The 20,448-nt window shown below is 38.6% G+C and overlaps 1 protein-coding gene across 2 annotated transcripts in view; it reads left to right on the top strand.

The window, feature by feature from the left end:
* Positions 1–20,448, top strand: part of Rngtt (RNA guanylyltransferase and 5'-phosphatase) — a 208,934-nt gene that overhangs the window by 66,583 nt on the left and 121,903 nt on the right. For both annotated transcript variants that reach the window (XM_048420004.3, XM_048420005.3), the window contains exons 11-12: positions 1,824–1,988; positions 5,672–5,740. In XM_048420004.3, coding sequence (XP_048275961.1) covers positions 1,824–1,988; positions 5,672–5,740 — 234 coding nt within the window. The remainder of the gene's footprint in view (positions 1–1,823; positions 1,989–5,671; positions 5,741–20,448) is intronic.

Genomic DNA, 20,448 nt, shown 5'->3' with positions numbered 1-20,448 from the left:
ACCGCCCAGCTGAGGAAATTTATTTTTAATGCATTTATTCTGTTTGGTTTGCCTTATACAGTTGTACCTGCATGCAAGTTGATAGTAGTAATGGCATACATTGTTTACATGTTAGAATATGTGTTTAGGTTGGATTTAATATTGAAATCAACTCGCAGACTGCTTATCTGTAGAGTTGAATAGGAAAGTAAAGAAATCTGGCTGGTCATAGTGGCTTACAGTTTGAAACCTCACACTTGAAAGACAGAGCCAGTCTGGTCTTTATAGCAGGTTTCTGGCCAGTGAGAGCTATACAGTGAGACCCTGTTTGTTTTCTTTATTTTTGTTTTGTTTTTTAAAGCATAGAAACAGAAACAGCATGTTAGTGCTCAAAGTAGCACTAACTGAGGTTTGTAAGATGTAGAGTGGAGCTGGAGGGATGGGAACACTTTATCCTTCCCTGGCTGTTATTGAGTCCTTGAGGGATGGAGTCAGGAACATTAGATGTTTCCATGCTTGATGTGTGGTGAGGAGTGGATCATACAGTAGATTGGGGAAGGTGGCAGGTTACTTAACTAAGGTATTTGAACTTAGATTTTAATGTAACAGGCTGTTATCACTTGAGGGTTTCAGTTATGGTGATGGTGGGGTGGGTAGCGTTTTTACTTCTTTGAAAGAACTCCATTGCCAGTGTGGGCAGTATTTGGAAGTGAGCAGGGACTGCTGAGAATGAGCCCAACACAGTGCTTTGAATGAGTCTTGCCATTTGTTCTCAGTGCTTCTACATCACGATCCAGAGCTTCCTGTACTATAGTCCTTGTGGGAGTGAAGGGAATCTACCTTCTGCCTATTCTTGTTTTAGTTATATAATATGTGTTTTAGTACAGAATTTAAACTACTTAAAGATCTTTCATTAAAAAAAGTTTGTTTGTGCCTGTACCTGAGTATTCCTAATAGGTCTAATAAACAAGCGTATCATTTTAGGTTTTCCACCATGGAGGGGATTGTATAGAGAGGGTCCTACATGGACTATGTCTTTATTAACTTTTCCTTAGTAAATATTCTTTATAAATGGTTGTGCATTTGTAGATAGTATCTTAGAAATTGTACTAGCTCCTGTGCAGTTTGTTTTCACTCCATGTTCTTAGTTGGGTGTAAAAGTTGTCATCCTTCCAAAGCGGAAAGAAAAGCATCCTGAAGCATGTGATGCCCGCTGCTCTTGTGAAACATTAGGTTGGGTAATGGGGACTGGAGAAGAGGAGCAAGAAGGTAGTGATGGGGTCGTAACTTTTCAGGAGTTGTTACGGCTGTGCCTTCTAACTTAGACAGTTACTATCAACCAGGAATAGTTGATAATATGTTTATATACACCATGTGGCTGGATAGGACATGAGCATATTTAAACTTATTATTAGTTTTCAGATTGAGGATGTATCTGTATAATAAATGTCTTCTTGCTGATGCTGTGAAGTCTGATCAGAATGGGTGACTATGCTATTTATTTCAAGTATTTATACTTTACTAAATTTGGGTTTTAGTTTTTATTAATATAGTTAAGTAATAAAATATGGTAGTTATATTAATGTATTAAGATTTGAAATCTGAACCAGCTTATAACAGGTATATGCCATTTTCTCCTGCTGCTGTATGTAATTACAATTTAAAAATAGCAATTGTTAACCTAATTATTGGAATGTACATGTATTGTGTGCAAGTTGTTCACTAGACATCTCAAAAGATTCCTATTTGTACAGTGTATAGTATTGTGTATAGTATTGCAGTCTTGGCACTAATGCTAATAATGTAGTTATTAGTGTTCAAATAAAAAATCTTCTCTCATTCAGGCACAACCAGTTGGAGATTGTGATTTTAATATTCGCCTGCAGTGTATTGAACGTGAAATCATAAGTCCACGGCATGAAAAAATGAAGACTGGGCTCATTGACAAAACGCAAGAACCATTTAGTGTCAGGCCTAAACCATTTTTTGACATCAATATTTCAAGAAAGGTAAAGTTTATTTTTTTTAGTTGTTAATTCAAGTTCCATTGCTCAGCTTGTGAGAGGAACAGAGATGATGTCTTTCCCAGGGTGATGCTCAGGGTCTCCTCTTCAGCAGTGTTCTCATTGTGGATACAATACCAAGCTGCTCTGCTGTTTATTAGAACAGTTTGTGATTAGTGATCATTGGTCTGTATTCTCATCAGCTCACATGGAGTCATTTAGAATGAACCCGGGAAGAAGAGAGGAGATAAAAGAAAAGAGAAGGAAAAAGAAAGGAGAGGAAAAGGAAGGGAGAATTTAATGTTGTTATTTTAATTTATTCATGTTGTTTAATCTAATACAGCCAAGACAGTTAAGGAATGATGAGCTGTTCAGGATTTAGATTCATTTACATACTTTCATAATAGTAATAACAAGTAGAGAGTTCTGTAATTCTAGTTTCATTTCAGTTGGAAGGCTAATTTAAATGGAATTATTTGGATTGATTAAATATGGTTGACAAAGTTTTAAAAGCATACAGCAAAAAGTTTAGTTGAAATATCTCTACTCATTTTTGCATTGAGTCAGAAAAGTAACAGCTTCTTTTAGTTTTTAGTGTATTTAGAATCTGAAAACCACATGGAAGTCCATGATCTATCTGTGCTGCTGCCAGCTGCTATGGGCAAGGCAACGTTTGCAGTGGTATTGATGACTACAGACTTATAGCTGAGAATGAGAGACATTGAAGCCTTCTGTGACAATCCCAACCCCTCCCAGAAAAGAAGAAAGAATCCAAAGAGGAAGTTATTGAGGAGAGTCCTTAAAAATTGTGATAAAGATGTAGCTCTTCACAGTGGATGGTGTTTGGCAGGAGGCGGCTTGTGGGGAAGCACTCAGTTTTCTTTAAGGGGCAGGCCTCTAGGAGTTTGACCATGTTTCAATGAGTGTATGGGCAGCATAATTTTTTTTTTTTGGGTGGGTGTGGGGAATGGAGGGTGGCAGGGTGGTCCTGGGAGGAATAGGAAGTGAATGTGATGGGGGTGCATTGTATGAAATGTCTAAACAAATAGTAAAAATACTAGGTTGGGGGGAAAGAATTCTATTATACTGTATAAACACATGTACTATTCATAGTTGTGAATCCATATAATGTAACTTATATGTGTATTTTCAGGGCTGACCATTTGGCACTGGACAACCATTTGGTGTTCTGTTCCCTGGGGAGGACCACCTCTCCCACTGGCAGGTTTACTCAGTTGCCTGTAGTTTTTTTGTGTAGGACTGAGGCCTTGTGCCCTCTTCCTTCCCCATGCAGTGTGGCATATTTGTTGATATTTTTCTTGTTCAACTCATGATTAGGCAGTCATGTTGGTGAGACTTTTCAGATGTAGCTTCCGATGTTACTAGGAGACTAGAATACTCTGTCTCCTGGTCAGATCAACAGCTACATAAGGATTGATGATATGACTCAGACGGTAAAGTACTTGCTGACAACCTGACATGGATCCCAGAACTCTTATGAAGGTGGAAAAGGAGAACATACCTCATAAAGTTGATCTTTGACCTCCATAGGCACATCAAGTCAAGTATGTGCATGCACATGCACGCACACAAAAGCTTAGTATGCTTTATGTTAGGATACCATGATAACTCATGAACAGGTTTGACTTAAAATGTAGATAAGGAGAGAGGACATGTAGCTTAAAACCGTAGAGACATTTAGGAATGTAATGTCGGAAAAAAATTCCAAAGGTAGCTTTAAATCGTGTCGGTCATTTAAATTATTAGCAGAACAAGAATTGTTTGGCTCCTCATTATTAACTTTGGCACTTTTTATGGAGATTGCCTGACTCTCAAAGACCATCTATCATCCTTAGTGAATGTATCGTCATCCTGTTTGTTTTGACCTATCTTCTCCAGTCTGAAGTTTTTGTAACAGTGCCTGTGCCTGTGTGTGTGCATGTGTGCGTCTTTTGAGGAGACATGACTCAAAAGACAAGTGTCTCACTGAAGCCCACGCTAGCATGGATGCGGCTCATGAAGCCTGGGAAACCTGGAGTACACTGCATAGCCTGCAGGGCTGGAGGGGGTGGGGAGTGTCCTCCCAGGTGGCTGGCTCAGTTTAAACCTCGTCTAGGTAGCCTGGCTGCTTTCTGCTTCTTCCAAGCTGCTGATCTGGTCTGAAGAGTCTTCTTTGCAGCTCAGCTTCCTTTCCTGTCCTGGCTGGGGGTTGGTAGGGTGAACATTGGAGCAGGGACAGAACTTTAATTTTTATTGTGTACTATGACAGGAAGGGGCCTAATGAATCTGGTTAGTTTCAGAGACTTCCTGAAGGTATTTTGAGTTACTTACCTTCCTGCTTAAGGAACTTCCTGCAGAATGGATGTTCTAATCTCTAGGAAACTGTTACATAACACTTCCTCTCCCTCTTTCTTTCTAATTAGATATGTAATCTGTCAAATATTCTACTACAGTTTTGTTCTTATTTATTTCTAAATGCTTTAAAATGTTTTTTTCTATTTCTTTTATTCATAGAATCTGATAAGTTCATTAGTTAGATTCTGAACAGTGATGACTTCTCATGGTTTAATACAGGGATTAGCAAGATTATATATTTACTTTTGTTTTAACTTTTTCTCATCATTAATTTATAAATATTTTGGCTAAATCAAATCATTCAATGTGTCTACTACCTAGTGTTGATTAGTGTGAAAATGACTTTCATTTTTCCTCTAACGTGAATATGTCATATGTACTTAACAAAATTGTGAATTTTTTTAATATCCAGAATGAATTTTAAGTAGATATTTGGCAAATCAGAACTTTTTCCCTTTTATTTATAGGAAGTAAAGATTTTAAAACAGATTAAGTTTTTATTTAGGTGAAATTTTCTCCTCATCTGTGTCACTAAAGTTGTGAGAGAATTGTAGAGAAATATATACATTTTGAATAGCCCTAAAATTTGGCCACATTGTGTAATATTGGCTCTGAGAATTTCAGTTTGCCAACTCTGCTCACTTGCTGATGGAGGTGAAACAAAACAAAACAAATGAAAGCCAGAGGGGAATTTCAAGAACATTGTAGTAAAATTTGCCTTTTTAATATTATTAACTATTAAGTCAGTCACAGAAAGTGCGTTTGCATTATTGCACAGTCATTACCAGCTGTCTGTAGAACTTCTTCATCTTTCTGAATTGAAACTCAGCTAGGTGTGGTGGAGTGCTCCTGTAATCTCAGCACTGTGACAGGGACGAAGGAGCAATAGAAGTTTGAGGTCAGCCTGAGATTCATGGGATCCTGCCTCAAAAAACCAAGACCACCAGCAAAAGGAAACAACTCGGAAACTTAATTAAACTCTTAAACTGCTGTGAATCATCTTAACCCTCCTTAGATTATCTGTCACTGAGTATAGCAAAAGACTTTATTATTAAACATTAACATTAAAGGAAATAAGCATGTTCAAACTCTAATATGAACTGCTTTCACATTAAAGAAATTATTTATGTTGGAAAATGAGATGCCAGCAAAGATGAAGTCAAAATTAAGACCCAAAATCACAGAGATCCAAAATCTGGATCCCAGTGTTTCTACTTCTCTCCTGATTCTCAGTTCTTACATGTTACAGAAAATTTTATAAATCTTATTAAGAAGAAGTTAAAATAATTTTAAAATTATCATTATATTTCTAAATATATATTCTTATTTTATAGCTCCTGGAAGGGAATTTTGCCAAAGAAGTCAGCCATGAAATGGATGGACTTATTTTTCAGCCTACTGGAGTAAGTTCATGTGCATCGATGCATGCATGTGTGCATATGTGTACATCAGTAATTTTATTTATTTATTTATTTTTTTTAAGTAAATTTTATTAAATTATAAAAGTTTCCATTTCCGCCCCTCTTCCCAACACCCTCCCACTCCCCCCACTCCCTCTCCTCCTCCCTCTTCGTCCCTTAGGGCAGTCAGGGTTTCCTGCCCTGTGGGAAGTTCCAGAAGTCTATGGGGTCGGGGAACGCCCAAGCTCCTCCTCGCCGGGACCTTGCCACGGGCCCGAAGCCAGCTCACCCCACAGAAGGCCCTCTGCTAGAAGCTTTATTTATTTTTTAAAAAGTTTTATTTATTATGTATACAGTGTTCTGTCTGCATGTCTTCCAGCACACCAGAAAAGGGCATCTATTCTTATCATATATAGATGGTAATGAGCCATCATGTGGTTGCTGGAAATTGAACTCAGGACCTTGGAAGAGCAGCCACTGCTATTAACCTCTGAGCCGTTTGTCCAGCTCCTCATCATTAGTTTTAAAGATTTTTTCAGTGTTTTCTTATAATATTTTGCCTTTTTTGCTAGAAATCTATCAGCGACATTAAATAAACACTTATTTTCTTCTGAGGCTCCTTATACCTTTAACTATTAGTATCTCAAAACTTTCTGTTTGCTATCATTGAGAAAAATTCAAAGGATTATGGAAGAAGATGAAGAAAAGTTGCTGTTTTGAGACCTTATTCCATGTGGATCTTTGCCATGTTACTGGTCAGATCACACATGAAATAAGTGTACTCTACTGCAAGCTTTCCTGCCTCATCAACACGCATGTGTGGGTCTGACAGTTGTTTGGTGCTGTGCTGTTAGTCCCAGGAGAGAACGCTGGCTCTTCTCTCGCCCTCTACTCAGTACTCAGTAACTGCCAGTGCATTCCCTTTCTGGTCACCACCCGATAACCAGTTCTTTATACAGCCATACATCCAAAATTGTCATGGGGTTGGAAATGGCTAGAGATACATGCACTGAGTAGAAACCTGGGTGGGGATTGGGCACCTTGTTCTGTAATGTGGTATTGGAATTTCTCTGACTGTTGAAGATTAAACACTGCCTATTCAACAAAGTTACATCCCATGTGGGAACACCCTCCCATTTTGTTTTCATTCACTCTGTTCTGAGAAATTAGGGTTTGAACTACTGAAAAGTTACACAGGCATCAAATTAGGTAACTGGAGCAAAGAAAAGGAGCTAGTAATTTTGAACATAAGGCATATAACACTAGATTATTTATACCTTAAATATACAGTGAAACCTTTAATGGCTATTTAGATGCAATATGCTGTGTTTTCCAGGCTCTCTTGTTAAATAGAGGAGGAAAAATCTTTAACTTTTGTGTTTGGAGGAGGAAAAAGTGGAGTAAGATAGAAACTAGGGCTAGAAATTGAAGAAAATATTCTTAGAAGATAGAATTTGGATCTTTGAGTTCCAATTTTTTCCAGAAGTGATCTTAAAGAATAAAAGAAGTAGTCTAAATATAATAATAAAAATAGAAAATTTTAGTGTGTGAAATTCATAGTTTAGTCCTGTACACATAAAAGATTTGAGTGAATCAGAAATGGCTGCAGAGGAATCTGATAAGGGTGTGCCTATAAAATTGCCCTCCCAGCTCTTGTGTCTGAACAGTTGGCCCCTTACCTGGTACAGGCTGCCAGCAGTGGGCCCTTGAGTGGCATAGCTGACTACCCTCTGGATTATGAGATAAAGTCAACCTTTCCTGACCAATTTTTTTTTTTGCCAGATATTTTGTTGCAGTGAAGAAAGCCTCTTTCTGGGATGTTGAGTAAAATCAGTTGAGTGATTACTCTGTTTCCTGTGTGGTTAACCATGATTTTATTACAACAGTTATGTAATTGATAACTGGTAAGGCAATTTCTGAAGCACTTGACTTGCCATCTTCTCACTGGCCTTCTGTTCTTTTAAATCCAGTTAGGCTAGTTTTTAAGCATTTATGAGTTCTGTTTAGGTAGTGGCTATGTCTTTGCCCTCTTGTTTGGCACTTGATACACGGTCATGTTGAATATTTGAAGCAGGAACCCATAGCTCGGGTGACCTGGTGTTCGTCATCAGTCCTGCTAACACAGATGCGTGGAGGTTTCTTTTCTTCCAGCCTTTTGGACTGACATTAGCTTTTTTTCAAAGTGTTAATTTTAAGGCATCAATTTTTTTGTCTGTTGTGAGATTATGTCCCTCTCTTCTTCTTCTCTTCCCTTCCTTTCTGTTTTATTTTTTAAAGACAGGTTTCATGTAGTACAATCTGGCCTCAGCTTGATATTTTGCTAAGGCCAGCCTTGAACTAACTCCTACTCTTCTTGCCTATCCTTCTCAAGTGCTGGGATTGCATGCATGATGCCACTAAGTCTGGCAGCATTGCTACTTTTATGGTGACAATACTTTTCACATTCTAGTCAGTTGTTTGGTGCCCCCCCCCCCCCCACATACAATGTCTTCCCCTGGATATAGACATTACTCTTTATTTTCATTATCAGTGCTTCTTTCCTGAACCAGAACTGTCACATTTTTACAGTACTTCCAGTGTACCAGCTTCATTTTGTGTTTGAAGGGATGCGTTTTGAAATGTTCCCTTCTCTAGTCTTGCTACATAGTTTTACTGCTCAGGATTCCTTTTTATTATCTTGACCTGAAAGTTCTGTCTTTTGAAATGTTCCCTTCTCTAGTCTTGCTACATAGTTTTACTGCTCAGGATTCCTTTTTATTATCTTAACCTGAAAGTTCTGTCTTTTCTTTCTTTTTAAATGGATAATGACTTCACTGGATTTTGTGTTTCCTGCTTTCTTGCTTGGTTTGAGTGAACCTGAAACTGTGATGTTTTAGAAACCAGTCTTTATGTTTTTGAGGCTCTTCCTTAGAGGAAGTTTTCCCCAGTAGTCTCTACTCTGCTTACTGTTTGCTACAGTCACTGTGACTTAGCACTAGCTCTTTATTGTGTGTTCTGAAGACAGCTAAAAGGCACATTAAAGAAATGTTGCAGTTCAAGACTACTGATCTAAATTCTCGGAGTTTAAGAAGTTTTTGATCTTATCTTAGATATATGTTGTTGGAGGCTGTTCATTCCCCGGCCGCCCAGAACCAAAATAAACAGAAACTATATTAATTGCAATACTCTTTGGCCAATAGCTTAAGTGTCTTTCCAACTAACTCTTATATCTTAAATTAACCCATTTCTATTAATCTGTGTGTTGCCACGAGGTCATGGCCTACCAGCAAAGTTTTGGCGGGCTCCAGATGAGGCATCTGCCTCTGGTGGCAGCTACATACCTTCTCCCTGGGTCTGTCTACTCTCTCTCTTTATCTTTTCCAGCCTGGCTATATTCGTTAAGCTATTGGCCAAAAGCAACTTCTTTATTTGTTAGCCAATAAAAACAACACATATACTGAATGACTTCCCACACCAGATAAATATTTTATTTTATGTTTTTCTTATATTAAATTGTTTTCATCTTCTCCTTTTCTTCAGATATACATATTTACTTTTAGGGATTTAACTGCTGTGAACTCCTGCATCACCGTTCAAACCACCTCTTTCATTTAAAAGCCTCTATTACTCTATTTCTTAGCATTACTTATTTTTACTAGGGACATGTAGTTGTCTTTCCCCCATCCCCAAACAGGGTGATTGTAAAAGAGCTCCCAAGTGTGGGAAGACTGAGAGAAGGATCCCTAGGGAGGAATGAGAGGGCTTCAAATTTTCACTTATTACTTAAGTCAGTTGTATCTTAGCACCTTCCTTTTGTTCCTTGTCTCTAACTTTTGTGATCATTTGTCATAATTTTTATTGTTCTATTTAGCTTATTAGCTGTATTAGCTTTCAATTCTAGTTCTGTTTTTCTGACCTTATAAAATTATATTGTGGGAAATAGCCTCACTTGGAGAAATTGATAGAAAAGAGACCCATATAGACTAACTGAAACACAGTCATTGATGCAGAATGGCATTTTACTCAACAAAAGGTTGCTTATAATACAGAGGTCTAGGGCTACACAGATGCTCTTCTAAGAGAACCTGAGTTTATTTCCAAACATTTGTATCAGGTACCCGGCTCTGTCTTTAATGGAATTGCTCCGATCTATTTAGAGTACTGCATAGGAATCTTTTGGAACTGTCTATTAGGTCTGGAGGTGCATCCACTGGACCACCATAATCACCTCAAGACAGTCATGAATGAGTACTTTCCAGTTGTACTGAGGCATGAGGGTAGCAGGATTAATGGCGGTGGGTTTCTCAAACTGCCCTTGGGTGGTTCAGGAATAGTGCCTGGTCCTGGGTCACACATTTGACAGCTAGTGGTTTGGTGTTCATCTGAAGAAGGCCTCAACCCCATAGAGTGCTGTGAGTATAAGAGTTAGCTTGTTTGTTTCTTTCACTGTTACAGCTCTTAAACAGGTGGTTTAATCAAAGTATGCCAACAGGGCATTTCTGTGGACCCAAGGTTTGGGTTAAAACCATCTTTGTAATATAGTTTCCTGGACAAACAGATGAAAAGGGTTTGAGACATCTGGAAGTGCTAGGGCTGGAACCAAAGTCAGAGCTGCTTTTAAAGCCCTACATACCTTTTGTTCAGTCTCAGTCCAGATTAGAGGCTCAGTGCTCCCCTTTATGCTGGTGTATAGAGGCCTCGCTCTTCCCTCAACACTGGTATCCAAAAGTGGAATGTACAGCTGTCACTGTGAACTCTTGAACTTGTCTCTTAGTCTTTGGAGTTGGGATCTGAAGCATGGCTGCGATCCTACTTTGAGACAGGCTCTTTTTACTTCCCCTCAGCTGGTTTCTGAGATAGGTAGCCTCTAATGTACAAATTTAGGATAGCTTATCTAATGCTCTGTAGCCCAAGGTCTTAATAACCCTTATTGTGGTTTCTCAGTGGCCCTTTTAGAGTCTGTTTCTCTTTCAGAAGTTAGGAGGAGGTCATCCACATATTTTAAGAGTATAGTCTCAGAAGGTTGGGGAGTTTTTAAATCCTTGGAACAACCAGTTTCCCACTATATCCTTCCTTGGGTCTCTCTGTTAGTTTAAGTTCTGTTCATGTGAAGAGACACCACATGGCAACTCCTATGAAGGAAAATATCTAATTGGGGCTGGCTTCCAGTTCAGTGGTTTAGTTCATTATCATCACAGCATGAAGCATGGTGGCAGACAGGCGGACATGGTGCTGGAGAGGTAGCTGAGAGCTCTCTATCTGGATCTTCAGGAGGCAGGAAGACACAATGAGTCACTGGGCCTTATTTAAGCTTCTGAAACCTCCTTTCCATCTCCCTCCAAGTCCACAACCTACTTCAAATGAGGTCACACCTCCTAACAGTGCCACTCCCTGTGAACCTACGGTTATTCTAATCATCACAATCTGTCCATTCTAAAACAAAGATAGGCTGACTTACCTCTGCCACTGGGAGGCTAAAGAATGCTTCATTCGTGTTCAAGACTGTGTATATCAGTTTCTCTCAGGGAATCGGACACATGAGAGCTTATGGGTTTGGGGTTATGGGTGGATGGTCTTGACCCTCTTATTTACTTCCTCAGATCTTGGATGGGTCTATCATCAGAGGTCCCAGGTTTCTTCACAGGCAGGAGAGATACATTTTAAGGTGACTAGCAGGATGCCTGTCTCTCTAGCTGGAAAATACAGACTTCAGTTTCCTTTTTTGTTCCCAGGGTTATTGGGTATTTTTTAATCTGGACAGGCTAGCTGGACTGGTTAGTTTAACAGTTACAAGAAGTTGGTGTTGGATCAGTCCCAGGGAGTATGGTTGCTCATATTCCTGAGTATCTTTGTTGTAAATCTCAGAACTAGTACAATTGTATCTTTTGATTGAGGATAGTACTTTCAGTTAGGAGATACTCATGACAGAGGACAAGATACTGATATTTTGCTGAGTGAGTCTAATAACTTATTATCAGAGAAGGTGATGATGATTCTCAGTTTATGTAAAACTGTTGGATTCCTTTCCAGCAAGCATAGGGGCAATTAGGCATGACCAAGAAAAGTGGTTTGCATCTATTTTACTAAGTAGGAAAGATAATGGTTCAGGGGTGGTAGACTCTTTTTCCTGTTGCCCCTTGTACTGCAATCTTTTGCTCAGTCTATAAGAGGAGATGCAGTGATATCAGAGAACTAACTAGGACTAGTTGTTTTATGGGTGCTTCCGTAGTTGGTTTATGCCTCATGGTCATCTTAATTAAGATAGCGGTGAAATCACATGATGTACCCTCTCTTTAACCTAACTAAAGATAGCTGCTAGCCTCATAGTTGCTTCCATCCTGGTGGTATCATCATTCAAGATGGTTTGTGGCAAGCCACATGGTTGCTACTTCATGAGCCAAAATGGCAGCATACTACTCGGTTACTATTTAGTCCAAGGTGAGCCTATCAGGCACACACCATTTTCTGTTCTTTTTGTGAACAAAACAAAGCTTCCATTTCCTAAACTAGAGTTGAATATAAGTTATATACAAACATGCTATAGCAAGTTAAGATTACCTGTATAGCTGGGCTGTGGTGGTACACGCCTTTTATCCCAATACTTGGGAGGTAGAGGCAGGTGGATCTCTGTGAGTTTGAAGCCAGTCTGGTCTACAGAGCGAGTTCTTGGACAGTTAGAGCTATTACACAGAGAAACCCTGTCTTGAACAACAAAATAAAACAAAAACAAAACAACAGAAAGATTACCTATATATGGATTTATTTATCCTTTTTATTTCAACCTGTAAGCTAAATTTTTTATTACAGATTTCATTTTCTGAACCACACCCAGTGAGTGTATAGAACTTGAGAGACAGAAAGTTTACACAGTGGTCTTAGAAATCTTGAGATAAACTTTATTTATGCTTTAGCAAAAGTTTTAGAGATATAAGAGAGGGCCGTATTTATGAAGTTAAAACCAAGAAAGAGGAGTCTGAGATAATCCCTATTGGCAGTAGTTTATTTTGTAGCTGTTTTAAAGCATACAAGGTCTTTTCCTGGGCTGTTTCATTTTATAGAGTCAGGTGGCCTGCCTGACACCCAGGACAGAGACTTTGGAAGAAACTTGAAAACAAGCATACTTAAGTTTAGAGTGAGTAGGCATAACCCATCTTAAAAGCCAGCTTTTTTTTCTTTTTTTTTGTATAGTACAACAGCATGTGACAGATTTTAATGTTATTTACACTCAAAACACATTTGAGTAAGACTGGATTTTGTGAACAGAGTAAGGAGCTAGAGGAAACTGAGAGCAAAGACGGCTTAGGAGATAATAGAGTGGAGAGTAGAGAAAGGTTTAGAGATAAGGGGATTTTTGGGTCATTTGCTATGGCAGAAGTTGTTACAATCTGTGAGAATGTGGAAACTGAGTGTGCCCCTCCCCCCCCCCTTTTGTTGACCATTTGAGACAGGTTATCTAGTCTGTACTGAGGCTCTGCCATTCATGGTAAAACAGTGTGCCTTAATGGAATCTGAGTCTGAGGAGGGAAAGATTAGGGAATGCAGGTGAGGGGTTTAATTCTGATTGAGAAGAGCCTATGGTTAGAGACAGGAGCTAGCTGTGAGAGCAAGCAGGGAAGAGGAGGTGGGAGAGGCTTGGGGAAAAATATTTCAAACAGGACCTCTGGCAGAGTGAGAATTGGAATATCTCCAGCACTGTAGACCCCAGGAAGGCATGAAGAAGCTATCTGATATATTGTGGGACTTTCTCAGAGTAGGCTCCGAGACCTGAGAGAGACAGAGTAGCAAGCTCCAGCAAGTCAGTGAGTGAGACAGAGTCAGAGAGGCAGCCCTCAGGGGAAGGCAGGAGAGACAAGTAGTTAACCATGATTAGAGACACAGAGTAAGCTTCAGGAGGTTGCTGAGAGAACAAACAGAGAGGCATCCAGGAGCTGAGTAAGGGAATGGGAGAGACTTAGGGGAGTAAGTGCCTTGGCCAGAGAATCTGTGGTTCCTAAGCAGGCTTAGAGACCTGTCAGAGACATTCCCAGGATCAGTCGAAGGGCCTCCTTCCTACATGGGACACCTAGAAGGGTGTAGAGAGACTGATACAGTGGTGCAATTTTATGGTGGACTTCATGAGCCAAGAGAGAGAGACAGAACAGGTAGCTCAGACACTTAAATGAGTAGGCGCATAGAGATGAGTGACTAGAGCAGGTAGAGAAGCAGATGGATTTAAGTGATCCACACCTAGGGGGTGTCAAAAATTGGTTAAGAGGAACAGGGCCTTTTGGGGGGGGGATGTGATCCAGTGTCCATTCCACGTTTTAGCACCAAATATAAAATTTAATATCACAGAGAAATTACTGAACTAGGCTGCTCTGGTCAGAAATATGAATTACTGAGGATCAAACTGCCAATGTCATCTCTCAGGGAGCAGCGAGACAAGCAAGAAAAGCAAACAGCTTTTTGTCTGCCTCTTGTCAGCAGGGTGGGGATCCTAACTGTTGTACAGGCTGTCAGGAGTTACCAGAATAAGATGCTTTTGTTTGAGGAAGTTGACCTTTGGGGGACAGCTAAGAGTAGTTCCTAGAGGATTAAGGGAGGTTTTTGGTTGGGAAACAAAACAAGACAAAACAAAAAACTAACTTTACTTTAAAAACTTAAAAAAAAACCCAAACCAAATATTAAAAAACGAAAACCAAACAAACAAACAAACAACAACAACAACAAAAATACCCCAAACCCTAAAACAAAACAAAACAAAAACTACCCTACTGATTTTCTAGTAAAAAGAAACTGCCTTTAGACTTGTTTTACCTGGTAATTGTCCTTGTGTGTACCTAGGCAAGTCCTTTTGTTTAAGACACTATCACCAGCACTGCCACTTTGTGAGGTTGGAGGCTTTCTGGACCTAGCATTAGGTGTGCAGGACTCACCTAGATGAGCTAGTGAGTCTTAATCCAAAGAGCCTTAATGTAAGTACTATGATGCCAAATATATATGAAATACATGGATTCTTGGCATGTTTAGGGAACCTTACTCCTGTTGTTATAGTTTACAATGACATTTCTAATTATTAGTCATAATAATTGGACATTAGTCCTAATGTTTAGTATAATTTTTCTCTGTTTTAGTTAGATTTATAAATTGCCTTTGTTAGGCAATGTATTAAAATCAAGTTCCAAATGAGAAATTTAGGGCTTTGATCAGACCAAGAATTTTTAAATATAAAAATTCCTAATCTTACTGATTTTTTTTTTCAGAAACGTTTAGAAATTTTTAATGAACTTAGTTTTAGTAATTGAAAAGGGGTTGGGATTCACTATTATGGTAAAATAATGTCATAAGTTATTGGTGGTTTTTTAAAATATTAAGTTGCATGCAAATCTTAACCTTTGGTTTTGAGTTGGTTAAATGTCCTAAATGTCAGATCCTATGATTCAATTCTTGGAATTTCTTCTGTCTGTCTAGAGACCATTCCTCCAGTCTCTTGTCTGATGGCATTTCTCTCCTGTCAATATTTTCAGAGTAACAAAGGCAAAGGAAAGGTTAGAAAAACGACTTAGAAGTTAAGAGTGAGTACTACTTTTGCAGTTAGCTCCTAACACCTATGCTGGAGCTCACTACAGTCTGTAACGTCAGCTCCCAGACATCCAGTGTTGTCCTTTGGCCTCTGAGGGCATTGTACTCACATACACATATCCACACACAACCATACCAGTATACATATAATTAAAAACGAAACCATGAAGGGCATTTAAGAAAGGTAAGGGGGTATAGTTCTACTCTCTAGAAGGTAAACTCTCCCAAACTCCAGATTTGTTTTTCTGTGCTGGAATTTCTGGACTGAAGCTTCTACTCTTCAATGTTTGCATGGATGTACTTCTTGTTGTTCTCCTCTGATGGAGGCAGGGACTGAATACGCAAAGCTTGGTTTTTACCTGCAGTATTTCCCCTGGTACCACAGAGACATTCCAAAGGCAGAGGAATGTTGAAAGATGAGTATTACTGATGTGTGATATATGCCTGTGGCTGTCTGTCTGTCTGTCTTGCCTACCTATCATGCGTGCATCCATCCACCCACCCACCCACCCACCTGTCATGAAAAAAATTGCTTGGCTACATTATGTTTGTTGCTAGTTACTTCAAATGTGGTAAGGAATTATTTCTCTTCTGTTACATTAATTATTATTGTATTGAGTCACTTAATAGGTAGATGTAAGTTCTGCTGTAAGAAAGACACTGCTGTGAATTTTGATGAAATATTGAAGGCGTTGGTACTAATGCTAAATAAACTAATCATTCTAATCAGGCCAAGGCCACAAAAGTGAGTTTAGAAAAAAATGTTTAATTTTTGATTTAATGTTCTATTTGAAGAGTAATTTTAACTGTATTTTACTTATTTGTGCATATGTATGTGTGTGTACACATATGTACATATAGCACACATACCATAATATGCTTGAGAAAGTCAGAAGACAGTTTGCAGCATTCAGTTTTCCTTGGACAGTGGGAATCCCTGGGATTAAACTAAGGTTATCAGTTTTGGCACCAGGTACTTTTATTCACTGAGTCATCTTGGCAGCCCAATACTTTTAGAAATATGACTATGTGCTATCTAGAGAATTGCTTATTACTTTTTTTTAAAAAAATATTTATTTATTTATTATGTATACAATATTCTGTCTGTGTGTATGCCTGCAGGCCAGAAGAGGGCACCAGACCCCATTACAGATGGTTGTGAGCCACCATGTGGTTGCTGGGAATTGAACTCAGGATCTTTGGAAGAGCAGGCAATGCTCTTAACCTCTGAGCCATCTCTCCAGCCCGCTTATTACTTTTATAAGAGGTGCATCCAGACTTTAATTGAGAAACAAAAGCTTAGAATATTTCTCCATTTAAATAAAGAAATTTGAGAATATCAGTAGTTATTAGTCATCACAACAGACCTGATTCAAAGTAGGTTAAATTTTGAAAAATTGTAGAAAGTTAGCTGAAAAAGTTAATTTCAGGATTATTATTTAGTCAACTGGTTTCCAAACTGGTCCCAAACCTTCAAAGTTCTAGGTGTTTGCAAATTGCCTTACCACATGGAGTCAGTAGGAGGAAGCCTTGAGTATCTCAGCAGCTCAGACTTTTTACTGTGTGTAGTGCAGCTCATGGTTACTCTTTGGAGAGGTTGCTAGTCATGTCTCTTCGTTGCAGAATCAAGATCACGCGTTAGTTTTTTTTTTTAACTTCACCCTCTAGTGCAATGGTTCTCAACATGTGGGTTGGAAGATGGGGTTAAATGACCCTTCACAGGGGTCTATTAGATATCCTGCATGTTACATATTTATATTAGGATTAAATGACATTAGCAAAATTACAGTTATGAAGTAGCAACGAAGATAACTTTATGGTTGCGAGTCTGCACAGCATGACAGACTGTATTGAAGGGTCACAGCCTGAGGAAGGTGGAGAACTGTGGGTTTGCTATAGTGTTAGTCTATATGTCTGCTGTTTCTTTTAGTATTCTTTGGTGTCACCACAAACTCCTGGCCTTTTCTTAGTATTCTGTCATTTCTTGTGTCTCTTTCAGCTCTTCGTCCTTTACAGCATTAAAATTTAGTGTCTTGACACTTGTTGTGAGGCCCTTTGTTCCTTCTGTTTAGTAATTGCATCTACACTCATGGGTTTAGTTCTCTTCCGTTAGCCAGTTACTTCCATGTGAACTCTAGGTTTAGTTATGTGTCTGCTCAGACATTGCTTTCTGATTAGTGACTCGATACACAAATGGCCAAACATAAAAACTATACAAACTGGTCTTTTTGTGTATCAGTAACTTACCAGAAGTATAGACGTCATCTCTGACTCTTTCTTACCATCCCAAGTCTTGCTTTACCTTCCAACTGTTTCTTAAATTGTTCATTTGTCTGTCACCACTGTCACGGCTGCAGTTCTATCTGTGTTTGTAGAACCACAGGGATGTTCTGTCTGGTCTTGGTATATTTGTTCTTGTCTCTCCCTTCAGTCTTTATTTATATTCACAGCAATCAATTTTCCTAATTGCTATTGTTTTCCGATCGTCCTTGGCAGAGACAGTTTATTCTTTTCTTTTGGGAGTGGGGTTTTTTGGGTGGGACCCAGACCTCACATAGAGTAAGCATTACTCTACCACTGAAGTATATATAGCACCAGTCTTTTGGGGGTAGTGGGGCTCTCAGAGATAGAAGGTGGGGCCTTCTCTAGGCCAAACTAGTATTCTCCTACACAAGCTGTATTCTTACTTTCCTTTTACTCTTTATTTTGAGACAGATTTCACTGAGTTGCCTTTCTAGCTGAAGTCTCTCTATAACTCAGACAAGCTTTGGACTTGTGATCCTCCTGTCTTAGCCTCCCAGGTTTGCTTTCTTTGCTCTCGTAATTAGATGCTACCTTTTTGTTTCCCCATGTGTTTTGCTATTGATTCAAGATTTTTTTTTTTTTAAATTTAAAGATGTCTTACTTGTATTATATACCAACAGCATGTCTTAGTTTGGGTGTTATGAAATCCAACAAACTGAATTGCCTTTAAAATGCAGAATTTTGTCTTTGGAGCTTAAGGTCAAGATTAATATACTGACTGGCTGGTGTAGGGTGAGGACCCCTGTCTTAGTCCACAGAGGGCCGTCCTCTTACAGTGCTCCTTGAGGTGTGAGTAGGACCTGGGTTCATTCACAAGTGGCATCATCTAATTACCTGAAAGGACTTATCTTGTTTTTCAGTGTCTGTGTGGGTTCAGGCAAGACAAGTCAGTGTGCATATGGAGGCCAGAGGACAGCTTTGGAGAATCTTGACCTTCTCTTTCCAAAAGTTCCATCTTCTAATGCCTTCAGGTGCTATGATGTTGGATTAGGGTTTTACTTTAGGAATTACAGAGGACACAAACAATTTGTCAATACTGGTTCGAACATTTGAAATGTCAGGGGAGAGTGTCTCAGTGATTAAGAGTACATACTGCTCTTAAAGAGGATCTGAGAGTGGTTCCCAGCATCTATGTCAGGCAACTCAGATGTACCTGTGACTCCAGCTATTCAGGAATCTGACTCCATAGGCACCCATACTTACATCATATTCCCCCCTCCCCATATACACATAATATTAAAAATAAAGCTTAAAAATTGAAATGCCAGTTGTACTTGAGAAAACATTTGAATACATTTGAATATTTTGAGAAGAATTTGTATTTTCTCTAAAGAAAATGACTATTTTTTTTTCCCACCTAGGGTTTAAAGTTCAGGCCTTTAAACTGAAATTGTTTTAAAAATCCATTTTCAAATTGAACTCCTGTGCTGTTATCAGTCTGTGTCATAAATCAAATAGGTCTTACTAGACTGTTAATTGTTAAATGGTTTTAGCTCTGTACTTAATTGTTATCTTGAATCATTCATTATTTTGTGATTTGTTACTGAAGAATGACTATTTTTAAACAGTAACGACATTTTAATATAAGTAGTAAGTCTTTTACTTGATAGCTATTAGATCAATTAATTTACAGAGTTGATGTTAACATTAAATCTTATTTATTTACCAGATTTTGTAAGACTATTTTAAAGGTAATTTGTTACAGGGAGTGTGGGCCCTTTGTTCCTGCCTGGCTAACTTACACCTGAAATAATCACACAGAAACTATATTAATTAAAACATTGCTAGGCCATTCCTATGGGCTAACTCTCACATCTTGATATAACCCATTTCTATTAAATCTGTGTTCACCATGAGGTCGTGGCTTACCAGGAAAGATTTAGCATGTCTGACCTGGCATCTCCATGGTGGCTCTCTCTGACCCTGCTTTCTTCCTCCCAGAATTCAGTTCTGTCCCTGCGCCTACCGAAGTTCTGCCCTATCACCAGGCCCAAAGCAGTTTCTTTATTAACCAATGAAAGCAACACAAATACAGAAAGACCTCCTACACCAGTAATTTATGTAGTATGTTGTTCTTTTAAGTTTGATAATAATTAAGTTGATTAATATTCAATCTTTTAAAAACTGTTTTCAATTTTTTTCCATCCATCTATCCATCCATCCATCCATCCATCCATCCATCCATCCATCCAAGTACATAGCCTTGGCTAACCTGGATATTCCTCTGTAGGCCAGGCCAGGATGGTCTTGAACTCATAGGGATCCTTCTGCCTCTGCTTCTGTCTCCCAGTGCTGGGATTAAAGACATGTACTAACAAGCCTAGCTTGGTTTACTTTAATCTTGTGGAAATAATATTTCTAGACAAGAATTTTTATGCAGCTAATTAAAAAATAGAGTAGATTGTATAGTTGTGGTAAGGATAGAAATCTTACAAGTACTTTTGTTTACTTTTAGAAAAAATACTTGTGTGGTAGAGTCACATCAGTTAGTAAAGCACTTAATTCTTCTATGTGGAGACTAGAGTGTTTGCTTTAATAGTGATACAATAATTTTATAATCTGTTCTTTCCAATTGGGCAGCTTAATTTTATGTCTCTGGCATTAATCAATTTGCATGTAAATTTAGAGTCAACTTTGGTTTTAATATTTCATTCTTGCAAAATATTAATATTTTTATTAAATTTTTACTACTGCTAGGTCTAATGACTGTTATAGATTGTAAAATGAAAACTGGTTATTAGTCTGAATGCCATGTCTTGAAGTACATGACGAATTACAGTAGTTTTTCTCTTTAGCAGGGCGGTGTTGCCATGGTGAGAGCTTCTGTTTCCATGACATTTGCTTGCATATTTTGATAGGTCTTCAGC

The sequence above is a fragment of the Myodes glareolus genome, chromosome 16 (assembly GCF_982192425.1).
Source record: "Myodes glareolus chromosome 16, mMyoGla1.1, whole genome shotgun sequence".
In the NCBI taxonomy this organism is placed as follows: Eukaryota; Metazoa; Chordata; class Mammalia; order Rodentia; family Cricetidae; genus Myodes; species Myodes glareolus.
Note: the sequence above shows the minus strand (reverse complement) of the source record. Positions and strands in the feature narration are given on the sequence as shown.